The sequence below is a fragment of the Syngnathoides biaculeatus genome, chromosome 22, assembly GCF_019802595.1.
Source record: "Syngnathoides biaculeatus isolate LvHL_M chromosome 22, ASM1980259v1, whole genome shotgun sequence".
NCBI lineage: Eukaryota > Metazoa > Chordata > Actinopteri > Syngnathiformes > Syngnathidae > Syngnathoides > Syngnathoides biaculeatus.
In genome coordinates, this window is record NC_084661.1 from 14649749 (window position 1) to 14661818 (window position 12070).

Below are 12070 nucleotides of genomic sequence, written 5' to 3' on the forward strand. Positions count from 1 at the left end.
TTAGCGAAATACATTTCTGCCGTCGCCATGGCAAACCCGCCCCCACCTCGCATGAGTCGATTTCACTCCACGGCTCTAGGGGGAGCTTAGGAGTTTCCTGGGTACAGTTTTAACATGTCATGTTTTGACATTTTATATAATGTTATGTTATCTGACATTACTTAACATGAAATTATTTCATATTATCCTGCTTTATTTGAGGTTGCACTCCTATGTTACACTCTGTTAAATTACGCTATGCTAGTTTAAGATGTACGCTAGGTTATTACCGTATATTACGTTGCGCTTTACGCAGGTGACTCTACGTTAGTTCACAATAGATTAATTTAAAATATTTGCACTGCATTTTTTTTCTATACCAGTATGTTCATTTAGCTTGTGTTAAGTTATGTATTTGTGAAGTCATGTTGCATTATGTATGTGGCGCCTCTCAAGTATATAATACTTTGACGAGGGGTGGCTAACCTGAGTTCTTTCCTCAATCTAAATTAGGAACTACTCAATTAACTTAGTTGAAAAATAAACATGGTTATGTAGCAAAAAGTGTGAACATTTAATAACAAAATAAAGGATGGAAAATCAAATGTGTCCACAAAACAAACAATCAAATAAAGTCATAATAACGGGTACACAATGCACACATGAGCTAAACGAAGCTAATCTACTTTAAGGGCCCAGACAAATGTGAACATTGGCGGCAAAACAAATGAAATTCAAACCCCGACGTCTTTGTTTCAAACGGCGGGAATGAAGAAAGTCGAGGGTTGTGTCCGATTGTCCAGCCTCATCAAAGTCCTGACGGTCCGATCGGTTGCGACGCTTTTTCCTTGTGCTCCAACGCAGGCCTCGTTAGCGTTTGTTCATCGCTAGCGTCTTCTTCCACGTGGTCCGACACAGGCCTCGCTAGCTGGCGTTAGCTTGTTGCTAGCGTCCCAGAAAGGTTCCATGCATCCACTTGGCCTCTTTATTAGCGGCTAACTCCACCACGTTAAGGCGTGATTTGAGTAGTCCACTCAAACGACCACTCAGAAACCACTAGTACTTCACATTCCGTCCAGCTTTTTCTCTTTCTCTCTCTCTTTCTCCAGCGTCTTCTTAACACGTCACTTCCTGTCCTTTTCAACCACTCGTTACAACAATAAAATGACAAACAAAACTATTTATTTTCACAAATTAATAAAACACATTTCAATACTATTTTCAACTGAAAATAAATTCATCACACACTTTAACAAATATTCCACCACCTTGTATAAAGAAAACCTATAACCTAATTGCTACTCCATTTATTTTAACTTTTAATTATACTTTGCACATTGCTTCATTATGTGATGTTACCATAAGTTAAGTAATGATTTGTTAGGTGACGCTAACTTGGGTTACGCTATGGTATTTTCGTTTATTATATATTCAGTTAGGGTTATGTTGTCTTAAGCTGTCTTAAGTTTCATTATTTTAGGTGATTTTATGTTCTGTTCGCTGTGGTTCTACGTTGTGCTTTATGACATTCTAAACAGTTGTGTTCATTCGGGTCATTTAAACTTACACTGTCATTAAATTACATCCTGTCATGTTACGCTGTGTAATGTTAATTACGCATTTTATTATGTTTTGTCATTTTTTTTTTTTTTTTTGGCGAGGTTAGGCGCCATAACATAACTGACACTTGACATTATGCTACTTTATATGATGTAACCTTATGCTACGCTACGCTATGTTAGCATCCACACAACTTTTACCAGCTTTTACGAGACACGCTGAGACAGAATCAAATTCCAGGGGTTGGAGAGGGAGCGCCAAAAGCGCCAAATAATCTGTCGGTAGCTCAGCAAGCCGCATTCTATTTCGGAGTGGGCCCACCTCAGTTAGAAAAGCAATTACTGGTGAAGGCTTTCATTTTAATTTAAATGCGATTACATTACAGTGACGGGGGTGGGGGGGGGTGAGAAGGGCACTGTCGGAACGGGGAAGAACACGAGTGTCGCTTTTTTTTATCAGTCCCCACCCAACCCCCGCCAGCACCGGGATTCGAGTTAGCTGTTAGAGGGCGTATGTCAAAGTGTGCGAGACATGCGTTGCACGAGATAGTAGGTGTCTGGAAGCGACCAGCTACCGAATAAGAAGAAGCGACGCTGGGAGACTGAGTGGGATCAATTACTGCGATGCCTCTGGCTCAAATCAATATTACAAAAAAAAAAAAAAAAAAAAAGAACATCTCCAAAAGCAGCAGCAGCAGTCGTGACATAAAGCGTTCCCGATGTCACTTTGCAACTTTTATTTTCATGACTGTAATCCTCGCAGCCTCCGCTTCTCGTTTCTTCATTCAAAGCGGCTGCGTTGACTCACCGCGTCTGCGTAAAGGTGAATTTTGAATCTTTATATTGTAATTGTTTGACTTCTGTTTTATTTTTCCTCCCCTTTTTCACGCTGCGCTCCGACCTGGCCTCCGATCCGACAGCGGATGAACTTGGGATCGAGTTTATGGGTAAGGCGGCTCGTTGTCTCCATTTCGTCCAATATAGCGGGGAAAATGTACCGTCTGTAACGCAAACAAGCGCCTCACCTCGGGGGAAAAAAAAATGAATGTGGGCCAGTCGCCATGGAAACACGGCGGCGGGGAATTAGGTGTACGTTGCCTCTTTGTCGTGGGCTAAAAAAGACGGCGGTTCACGTGTGTCTTATGTGCGAGCTAGATGTTTGGAATACAAAACGCGGTTGAAAGCGCCGTGGGAATCCGCTGACGTTCTCGCCTGCCATGTGGGTAAAAAATCTTTTAAAACAATTTTGCCGTAATAATAGCTCGCCGGTCTTCGTCCGGAGGGAATGCATCCACACACACGAAGACGTATTCCCACTGTTTTTCATTTTCTCACCTGTCCCCCCGCAAACCCCTCGCCCCCGAACCGACAAGACTTGCCGTCGTGCATACCGAACGAGCGATGCCGCACGCCGAGAACTTTCCCATTAGCTTGGCTTCACACGAGGAGGGGGAGGAAGAGGCCCCGACGCCTGCAAAACCTTCCTCGGCTCGGCGATCTGCCCCGCTGGAGTAGTCGGGAATGTTCCGGCGAGCGGGCGGACGCGCCGGGGTGAATGAGACCCGGCCCGGTCGATGGCCGGTTTGACACAAGACAGATGCGATTAGCCCGAGGAATGCGCCCGTTTTAATGTCATGCAGATTGCGCGACAAGTAGGGCACTAGCTCCGTTTCATCTCTGGCGTTTTGGTGGCTACGGTCTGATTTCACGGCTTGAAGCCAGTCCTCGGTCCAAAGCGACAATTGAGAGGTCTGCTTGAAAAATGTTGTGTGGCGCTAAACTTCAGAGAACGCCCGAGAAAACCAGACCAGGCCCACTCGGGGGACGCACGATTAGCCCAGGCGTGCGCTCATTTCGACGTTATCCAGATAGACGACATGCCGGATCTCCCGAGTTGTTCGCATCCCGCCTGTTTGCCGCTCCAGCGCCGCAGAGTTTATTTCTCCGCTTCGGATTTCACGAATACCTCGCAGCTAACCGTCGAGAAAAGGGGCCCGCGATGGTCTCGGGTCCAGGAAACGTGTAGCTGATCCCTCGCGGAGCTAAAAGAGGAGGAGTCTGTCGTCTCAGCCATTCGCATTTTTGCTTGGAAAAAGAAGGGGAGACCTCTGCCGTCGGAAAGTGCTCGCCCGGGAGGTCATTTTGGCCGACGGCGACGGCGCTGACACTTCTTGACCCTCGCGAGCGCGCGACAGAGGCCGCATCTCCCGCCTCAAGTGCAACCGCGAGATTGTGACCACAGGAAGCAGTCGCACAATCGCCGGCTGCGCCCCGGACAACGATTGTGAGAGGTTGATAAAAACGTGAGCCGACAAGCGAAGATGAGGAAAGACCTCCCGGGACTGTTCCCCGTTGACCGCCTGAAAAACCGCAGACGAGCCGACAAAGGTCACGTCGCGGCTGCGATGGTGACTCCTGCAACTTTTACTGCAGCCAGGACGCCCAGAACCCTTTTTTGTGTGAGATTAAATATGTATATACAATATATGTAGATTACATAACATTACGACAGCTTTAATCAATGGCATTGACCTAAGTGGCAGACTGTCCAATTGCTGTGCATTAGTTTTTAAATTCAGTTTTCGTTACGTGAAGATCTGTAAGTGAGTTTCCCTTGTGGATCAACAAATTATGGTTCTAGCTTTCTTAAATATTGAATATTATTAAAATTGAGGTACATATTTAACCGTGATTCTATTTTTTTTAAGTAAACGTTTGCTTCTCTCTGATGGAGTTTGTAAATAAATCTCCAATAATATTAGAAAAGTACTTCAAAATGATGCAATAAAACAACTTTAAACGGTGATTTGTAAGGCTAAGTAGTTACCTGTGATGACCGTTTTATCTACACAGTTCTGGGAAACCGGGTTCAATTCCGGCCCCGCCTGTGCGGAGTTTGCATGTTCCACATTCCAAAAACATGCAACATTAATCGGACACTCTAAATTGCCCGTAGGTCCTATTGTGAGTGCGGCTGTTTGTCCCGATGTGCCCTGCGATTGGCTGGCAACCAGTTCAGGGTGTGCCCCGCCTCCTTCCCGTTGACAGCTGGGATAGGCTCCGGCACGACCCCGCGGCCCTCGCGAGGATAAGCAGGCAACGAAAATGGATGGATGGATGGATTATAGAAAATGCTGCATTTTCACTACACTGACTCACTATTTAGCAGCATGCCAGCATGTGGACTGGTGTCAACCATAAGTGCGCGTTCATCGCGGTGAGAAAGGCAAAAACGGCAGGACCGGAATAGTACGACTTGACCTTTTGTTGACCGGAACTTCGGACCGGCCGCTTTAGCCTTGCTCGTTTGAGCAGCCTGGAAACGACGACCCGGTCGGATATAGTCCAACCTCTGGAGGCTTTAACAGTATTTGGTTCCTTGTCTGGTCTGGCACACACACACACACACACACGCCCACTCATCTATCTGCTGGGGTCAAACTGCTACTTGTCTCAACCGCCTGCGACCTTAAGCCTCCGCTGCTGATGTGCAGGATTCTTGACAAGAGGCTCCGCCAGCATTTGCTAATTCCCTGTCGCCTCGCATGCTGTTGTAAACACACACAAACCCAGTCAGTCCATGGCTACGCCTGCAGGGAGTGTCTTTTTGCAACAATTATCTCACATCAGTTAGCGCATGTCACAGTCTGAAGCTCAGGAAATGACATTTTACTGACAGCGGCATTGGCCGCTTCATGCTAATGCCGACGGTGTGTGCGTTTTGAACGACTCCCCGGATGGTTCCCTGGTGACGGATTCCTCCCCTTTTCGTGTTTGATCGCAGCCCCGCGTGTCAGTTGTGGATTTTTAATGGCCTTTATTTTCTCTCCCCCCCCGTGCAGAGCGCGCTGACACCTACCAGAGGCAGGTGTTGTCCATCTTCAGCATCGCCTCGGGGATGTGTCTTCTCGGAGTTGCGTGCATGGCTCTCTACCGGCGCAACAAGTAAGCGACCCCCCCCCCCCCCCCCCCGGTGGTGAGCGCGGGCGCGGAGCGAGCTTTACTTTTCATGAAAATTCTGAATAATACAGGACCGGCGCCAGGCTCTTGAAGCTAAATCGGTTGAGATGCATTCGGGACAGATACTCATGTAAGATTTATTTAAGTGGTTATCCTACACTCACTGTATAACGTCATCCCCAAAAATAGAGAAATGAGAAGAGAAAGGTGAGTTTGGATTGCTTCATGTCAACGCTCGCTAGTCGCTGGCGCGAGGGACCTAGCGCCAAAGGATAGACACCTCCCTACTAAGATTTTCTCATTTCATTACTTAATTCAAACTCAAACTTGTCCCAAAACACTCCATTTTCAACGCATTTTACAATTTCACAATCAAAACAATCAATGTCTCGCAGATTATCTAGTTGTGAAAAAAAATATTGGATTGTAGCATATACCATGTCCGTCTTTCATGATCTGCAGATATTTCAGTATTGTATGAGCTATTGTACCACATTTTAACTAGCTGATATATAGATATTTTAAAAAATATATATAGATACTTTTGTGTATCATAAAAAGGCATGAACCAGTATTAGAATCTGATGGTATGAAAATGATGAACAAAAATATTGCAGTTTCACAGTGCTGCAGTTACAGCTCTAATATATATATATATACAAAAAAAGAAATGTTTGAAATTTTAAAAATAAAACAAATGTGCTACTGTGAAATAATATCAGAGTAGAAAATTATTTTTAGCCGTGTTTGTTGCTTGCCTCGGTAACGTCTATACTCCGATATTTATCTAAACAATTGTAGACACGCTAATTCTCGTAGCTCTTTGCAAACGTTCATTGTGTCGGAAACATTTTTTAAACTGCGGTTTGGTAACTGAGCCGATGATGACGGCTAATATGTTGAGGAGCTAGTTAGCCGTGACCAGCGGTTAATTTCCAAAAGTTGATCCGTACCCTTTTTCGCGAGATGTTTAATGCCCGGCTTTCTCCGGCGTCAACCCCACAAGGAGCCTCACCTGCTGGTTGGACCTTCACCAGAATCTTCCATCACGGAACTGTTCAATGTCAAGCCGGGCCAGCTATCAGCCGATAGCCAACGCTAGCTCGTACTCCGATAAGATAGCGGCTTAGAACGAGCGGTCACGTCATTTTAGCGCATTGCAGAAAAGACCACAAGCGCACATAGATAAGCGTAAAAAGGGATGTTTTTCAGTCACTAGTCTTAGTCATGTCCCAAGAACTTCTTTTGCAAATGGTCTTTCAGTTTATTGTCTCATTCAAGGCTAAGCCCGGAGCTCAACATTTAAAGCATCACGGTAGTCATACTATTACATAACAGTACGGTGAATGAGCGTGTTATAATGGTGATAAATTTCTAATTTTTTTTCCAACGGAGACATTGATTCTAAATTAAAAGATTCTCGAAATGCCTGCTGGATTGCCCTGCCAACGTCAATTACTCGCACGCAGAGATGCAGAAAGAAAAGGGATGTAGACAAAGAGAATTAACAGCGTAAAGGAAGGGGGGGGGAGTTAATGCAGCTTATAAATTGTCTTAATTGTATGTGTCTGGATAAATAAGAATCGAGTTTCATTTTCTGTACTGTGGGGGCTCTCGCAGGCTGCGGCACAAATCGGTCGGCGTGACCGAGCGTGCCGCTGTAATGAATGTACCGGACGCGGCCGGTCTCGGCAGAATTTAATCTCCTCTTCAATTTTGCTTCAAAGGGGGTTGATCTTTGTTGTCGTTGGGTTAGTTTTGTTTGTTTGCGTTTTTTTTTTTTTTTTTTTTTGGGGGGGGGGTCGTGGAGTTTCTTGGGGTTTATGCAGCTTTTCTGGGAAAACTTTGAATCCGAAGAAGAGGCTAATTAGTAACAAATCTGATTCAAGCATGTCATGTTTATCGTTTTTATATGAAACTGACAATATTCTAAAGCACAGTTTTTCTTTCTTTTCTCCCCCCTGTTAATCAATGCAGTCTTGTTTTCATGCCCTTTAGTCAGAAAGCATTTAGTATGCAGCGCTGCGGAGAGTTTAGCAGCCCTGTGTTTTTTTCAAGATGAACTATTAATGGCAAATTAACATTTAATCCAAAAGTTTTAGGAATCGCTTAATATTTAATTCAATCAAAGTTGAATCCAAAGGGAAGCGATGGCCTCACGTTAAACACGGCGAAAGGTTCACGTTGTTTCCTTCGCAGGAGGGAAAATATGGTAGTAAATAAAATGTATTTTTATTTCAATTACAATAACTAATGTGCAACATCAAAATTTCAAACAAGACACCTTTTCGTCAACAAGATGGCTACCAGCTACCTAGCAGCTAGCTTAGCAGTCTTCTTTCATCTTTATTTCCATAACTAACTGAATGTGTTCAGGTTGTAGGATTCCAATATATGTATTTATCTTATTATCATCCATAGGAGACACCGTCAAAAACTGCAGGCTCACTTCTCAGAAAGTCGCAGCTTAAGAGACTGCAGTATCAATGCCTCCGGTCTGATGTCCAAATCTTCTGCGAGAACGCAGTACACCCTCCAGAAGGCAAGTACTCAACACTTTGCAGGTTATATTTTATCCGTATCTTCTTGATGCTATCAATTTCCTGAAATGGTTTCTCCTTAAGTAGCGTCAAATGAAAACCATTGAAAATTCCAGTATCCAATATGGAGATCCAGAATCCATTCTTGTACAGTATATAGAAAGAAAAATGTCTGACGAAAGGGAGTGATGGATACATTTTTTTCCCAACATCATTACGACTGTGGTTCTGTCATCAAACTTTTATTAGTTATTCCATTTTTCCAACATGTAGTTGGGCAAATAAACAATGGTGATAGCATTCATCCTAACACGCTAACAAGCTAAACGCGTCATTAGCAATATTGCTAAAAAAAAATGGAAAAAAAAACTGAAGCTACTAATAAAAATATGTCTATTTCGCGTCAAGTCACGGTCACGCTATCACGTATTTTAGTGGGTGCTCCGCAACGAGCAGAAGTTACCCAAAATTGTCCGGAAATGCAAAATTAACCCTCATGTAAGGATTGGTGTGCATTCGTTAGCCACGTTCACGTCTTATTCCGAGGTTCTCCTTGTGTTTGTACACTTAAATGTGTCATTTTTGGCTCACGTAATCACATCCGGGTGTTTTCTCCTTGCCTCTGTACTCACCTGGCAACCCTTCATACTTCAGATAAAGTGTTATTTTTTGGAAATGTGTCCATCTTTTAACAAGCCTCGGTTATATTAGCGAACCACGGACCGTTAACGTCGGCCAAATTAACCGTTTTGAACACAGATGAGGCCGAGTTTATACGAGAAGTTAAAAGTCCCGCCGCTGTTGTACAATCTTACGATGATGACTTTCGTCCCTTCAAATTGCTCGGTCGGAACTAACTGTTGTATAAATGGCATTTAGCCGCCCGTCTCTGCATTATTCACTCCATCTGAATTATGTATCTGTTGGGTCTGCGCGCTCAAAACCGTGAGGTTGACCCGGAAAGGAATGGTTGTGCCAAATGTGACCTTGAGGACGAACGGAAATGAAATCGTCTGATTTAATTATTCATTCCAGAAAAAAAAAAAAAAAAAAATCATCCCCAAAAAACATGGCACGAGGACATTTTGACGAGAATCCTTAACGAGGCAGAGGTTACTTTTAACATAAGAATTGCGTAACATCGCTCTCCGAAGACAAACTTTTCAGATCATTAAACCCAACCAGTGAAATAACAGAATCTGCTGATGTTGACCCAAAATGAAAATTCTTTGCTTTGATGTCGTGTTCTTTGTAGAACTGCTGCACTAGCGAACGAGTCTGCTTCAGCACCTTTCTATATTTACATTTGCGGGCCTCTAGCTATACAATAACAATTGCTTTTAGTGTGTCAAGCTCCGAACACCGGGCAGGAGCACTATTTTCTAAGCGGCGTGACCGTGGCTTTCATTGCAGAGGTGCTGCTTGCGTTATTGTGCGCCGCATCCTCACGTCGCTACAATTAGCCAAATGCATTAGCGGCTCTAAATGCGACCTTGTTGTTTGCACGGGAAATAGTGGCAGGCTTCCTCGTTTATAATCTGCGCCGTTGCTAATGTTTAAGGCATCTGAAAAAACAGGGGCGTGGGGGAGGGAGTTAGAACTGGGCTCCTTTTTTTTTTTTTTGTTTCCTTTTTAATAAGCAGTAAATTCACCAGAGACTCGGTTCTGTTTAGGGTCCGATGCAGGTTTGTTGGCTACTAAGTACTTCTCAGAACGTGGTTCTTACCGGGGGTCCTCAATAATGCAACAGCGTCTTCGTGTGGAACCAAAACACACCTAAAGCGAGCCCCGCCCACGGAAACTCTTTCCGCAGACTTTTTTTATTTTTTTTAAAAAAAGCTTTTTTGACTGCGTTATCTGCAACGACGACTCAACCGGCGACAGTTGAGGGGTGTTAAATTTCTCTTTCGAGGGAACACTTTAGAAAGAACGGTGCAAAAAGTTTGACGCCAAAACCGATACTTTAAAGCCCCGTCTGTCTTTTTCATCTGGGGGTTCTCGAAATTCTTTAAAGACCGCCTTGGGTCGCGAGGGGAAGGGGATGACACAAACATAAAACCAAGCTATAACGGAACAGTATGAGGGAGGCTGAAGGTGGGAAGGGAAAGATCAGTGACCTTAAGCAGAAGGGAGGAGGAAATGATCTGCAGAGTCCGAGGTACGATTACCAAGTGACCGCGGATCGCAGTGTGTCTCCAATCCCCCACAGCTTGCGGCCATCTTGGAAGGACATGTGCTAGCCTTTTCTTTCTTTCTTTCTTTTTTTTTTTTTTTTTTTTTTAGCACAATGTCATAACATTGCTTCTCTTTTATCTCGTGCGTGGCCGAGAAAGAGAAAAGCTCCACATAATTGCACGTCGGGAAACACTGCCGCGCAAATCCTCCCTCTAACTGGAACTGGAACGGACCGTAGAATTGCACACCTGAGGGGGGTCATATATGAAAAATGATTTGTTCAATGTACCCTTCAAAGGGTTGGAAATCGAACGGAAAGGAAATTTCACACGCTAAAAAGCCTTTGTTGCCCCTGAGAATGGACGGGAGATGAGAGTGAATTAACATCTCTGTTGGAATGAGATTGCGGAGCTGATGTAAAAAAAAAAAAATTATGTGCCGCTGACACGTGTCAAATGAGGTCAGGGAGGAAATTAAAGTTCCATCAGCCTAAAGTTACTGTGGTGGTAACTAATGTGCTGGAAGAAGAAACAGAGGTCAGACGAACCTGGGGGGCCTTTATATCCTGAATACCGCATTGGGTTATGTTCTGGCACCTCTGAAATATGATTTGTACATTGTTGAAAATCAGGGTCCTGCATCAATCTGTGGTTTGCTGTGCCAAGTAAGGTTAGGGCAGACGATCGCATAATTACAAACGTTACAGTACTTACGCAGCCCGTTAATGTGTTTTACGATGACAGCGTCCAGCACCGCCGCTTTAGTTAGCAACACAGTCTGGGCAACGTAGAGCCAAGATGAGCGAGACTTGCCGCTTATGTTTACGTTTGGTTAAATTGGACGAGATTTTCTCTTTTCCGAGTGGGAAAGGTCTGGTCTGAAGGCCAAGTAGAAAGTGCAGGATGAGATGGTGTGTCATTTCAAAATTCCACCTTGGCACGGCTTGATCCAGGATGAAAGCACTGACAAATACAGTGCACAAAAAGCTAATTCTGTATTTTAAATATAGGACGCAACATAACATGAACTTTAAAACGGTTTGGGAGCGCCATCAAATACCCCACCCACCCGCCCGTCATCATTAGCATGCAATAGGCTGGCTCCTTGAAAAGTAGATCTTGGGGTAAAAAAGTCTAGGCCGCCCTGGGTTAGGGAATAAGGTCAACCGAGGCAGAAATCCCATCTGCACAGGATAAGTGTGGCGTGAGAAATGGACCAGAGACTGATCGTCAGGTAAAAGGCACCCAGCTCTGGTCATATTATGAATGGATGGTGTTCCTCAGGGGTTTGTTCGAAATCCCCTACATGTGATTCACTTTGTTTTGAACCAGGACAAAACCTCATGGTATTGTGTTTACATACAGTACAGGGCATATGTGTAATTCATACATTGCCAAATATCATTGGTTGGCCCTACATCCAAAAATGGTTCTTTGGGCACTAAATCCGTACCTTTCTGCTAATCTGCCAGAGGGTTTTCAATCCACAGTTCATCTTTTAGTCCCTTTCCAATATTTGAGTACTCTCACATGACATTTCTAGGACAGCCTTGGAGAGGCCACAATATGCCCGAATCTGCAGGAGTCATTTAATTGCCTTCTTGTTCCGCAAGTGCCGTCACGTGACGGCGACTGTCTTGAAACCGGCACTTCTGTAGGTATCTCCATAAATAATGAGATGGCAGCCTGTGCGGCTTGACGGGTCACGGCGCCAACACTTACGCATTCTACGCAAACGCACGTGCGGGTGCGCGGTTATGCAACAGTGTGGCGATACCAGGAAGTGCCAAAAATTCCACAGCTGTGCACAATTTCTAATGATCCACCAGTTTTTTTTTTTCATTTAAGGATCCAAAAA

General features: G+C 44.3%; 1 protein-coding gene across 4 annotated transcripts in view; it reads left to right on the top strand.

Annotated features, from left to right (window-relative positions):
- nrg3b (neuregulin 3b) overlaps nucleotides 1-12070 on the top strand; it is a 243155-nt gene that overhangs the window by 214118 nt on the left and 16967 nt on the right. For 3 of the 4 annotated variants that reach the window (XM_061810872.1, XM_061810873.1, XM_061810875.1), the window contains 3 exons: nucleotides 2459-2485; nucleotides 5381-5483; nucleotides 7920-8040. In XM_061810872.1, coding sequence (XP_061666856.1) covers nucleotides 2459-2485; nucleotides 5381-5483; nucleotides 7920-8040 — 251 coding nt within the window. The remainder of the gene's footprint in view (nucleotides 1-2458; nucleotides 2486-5380; nucleotides 5484-7919; nucleotides 8041-12070) is intronic. The other variant, XM_061810874.1, reaches the window with a different exon arrangement.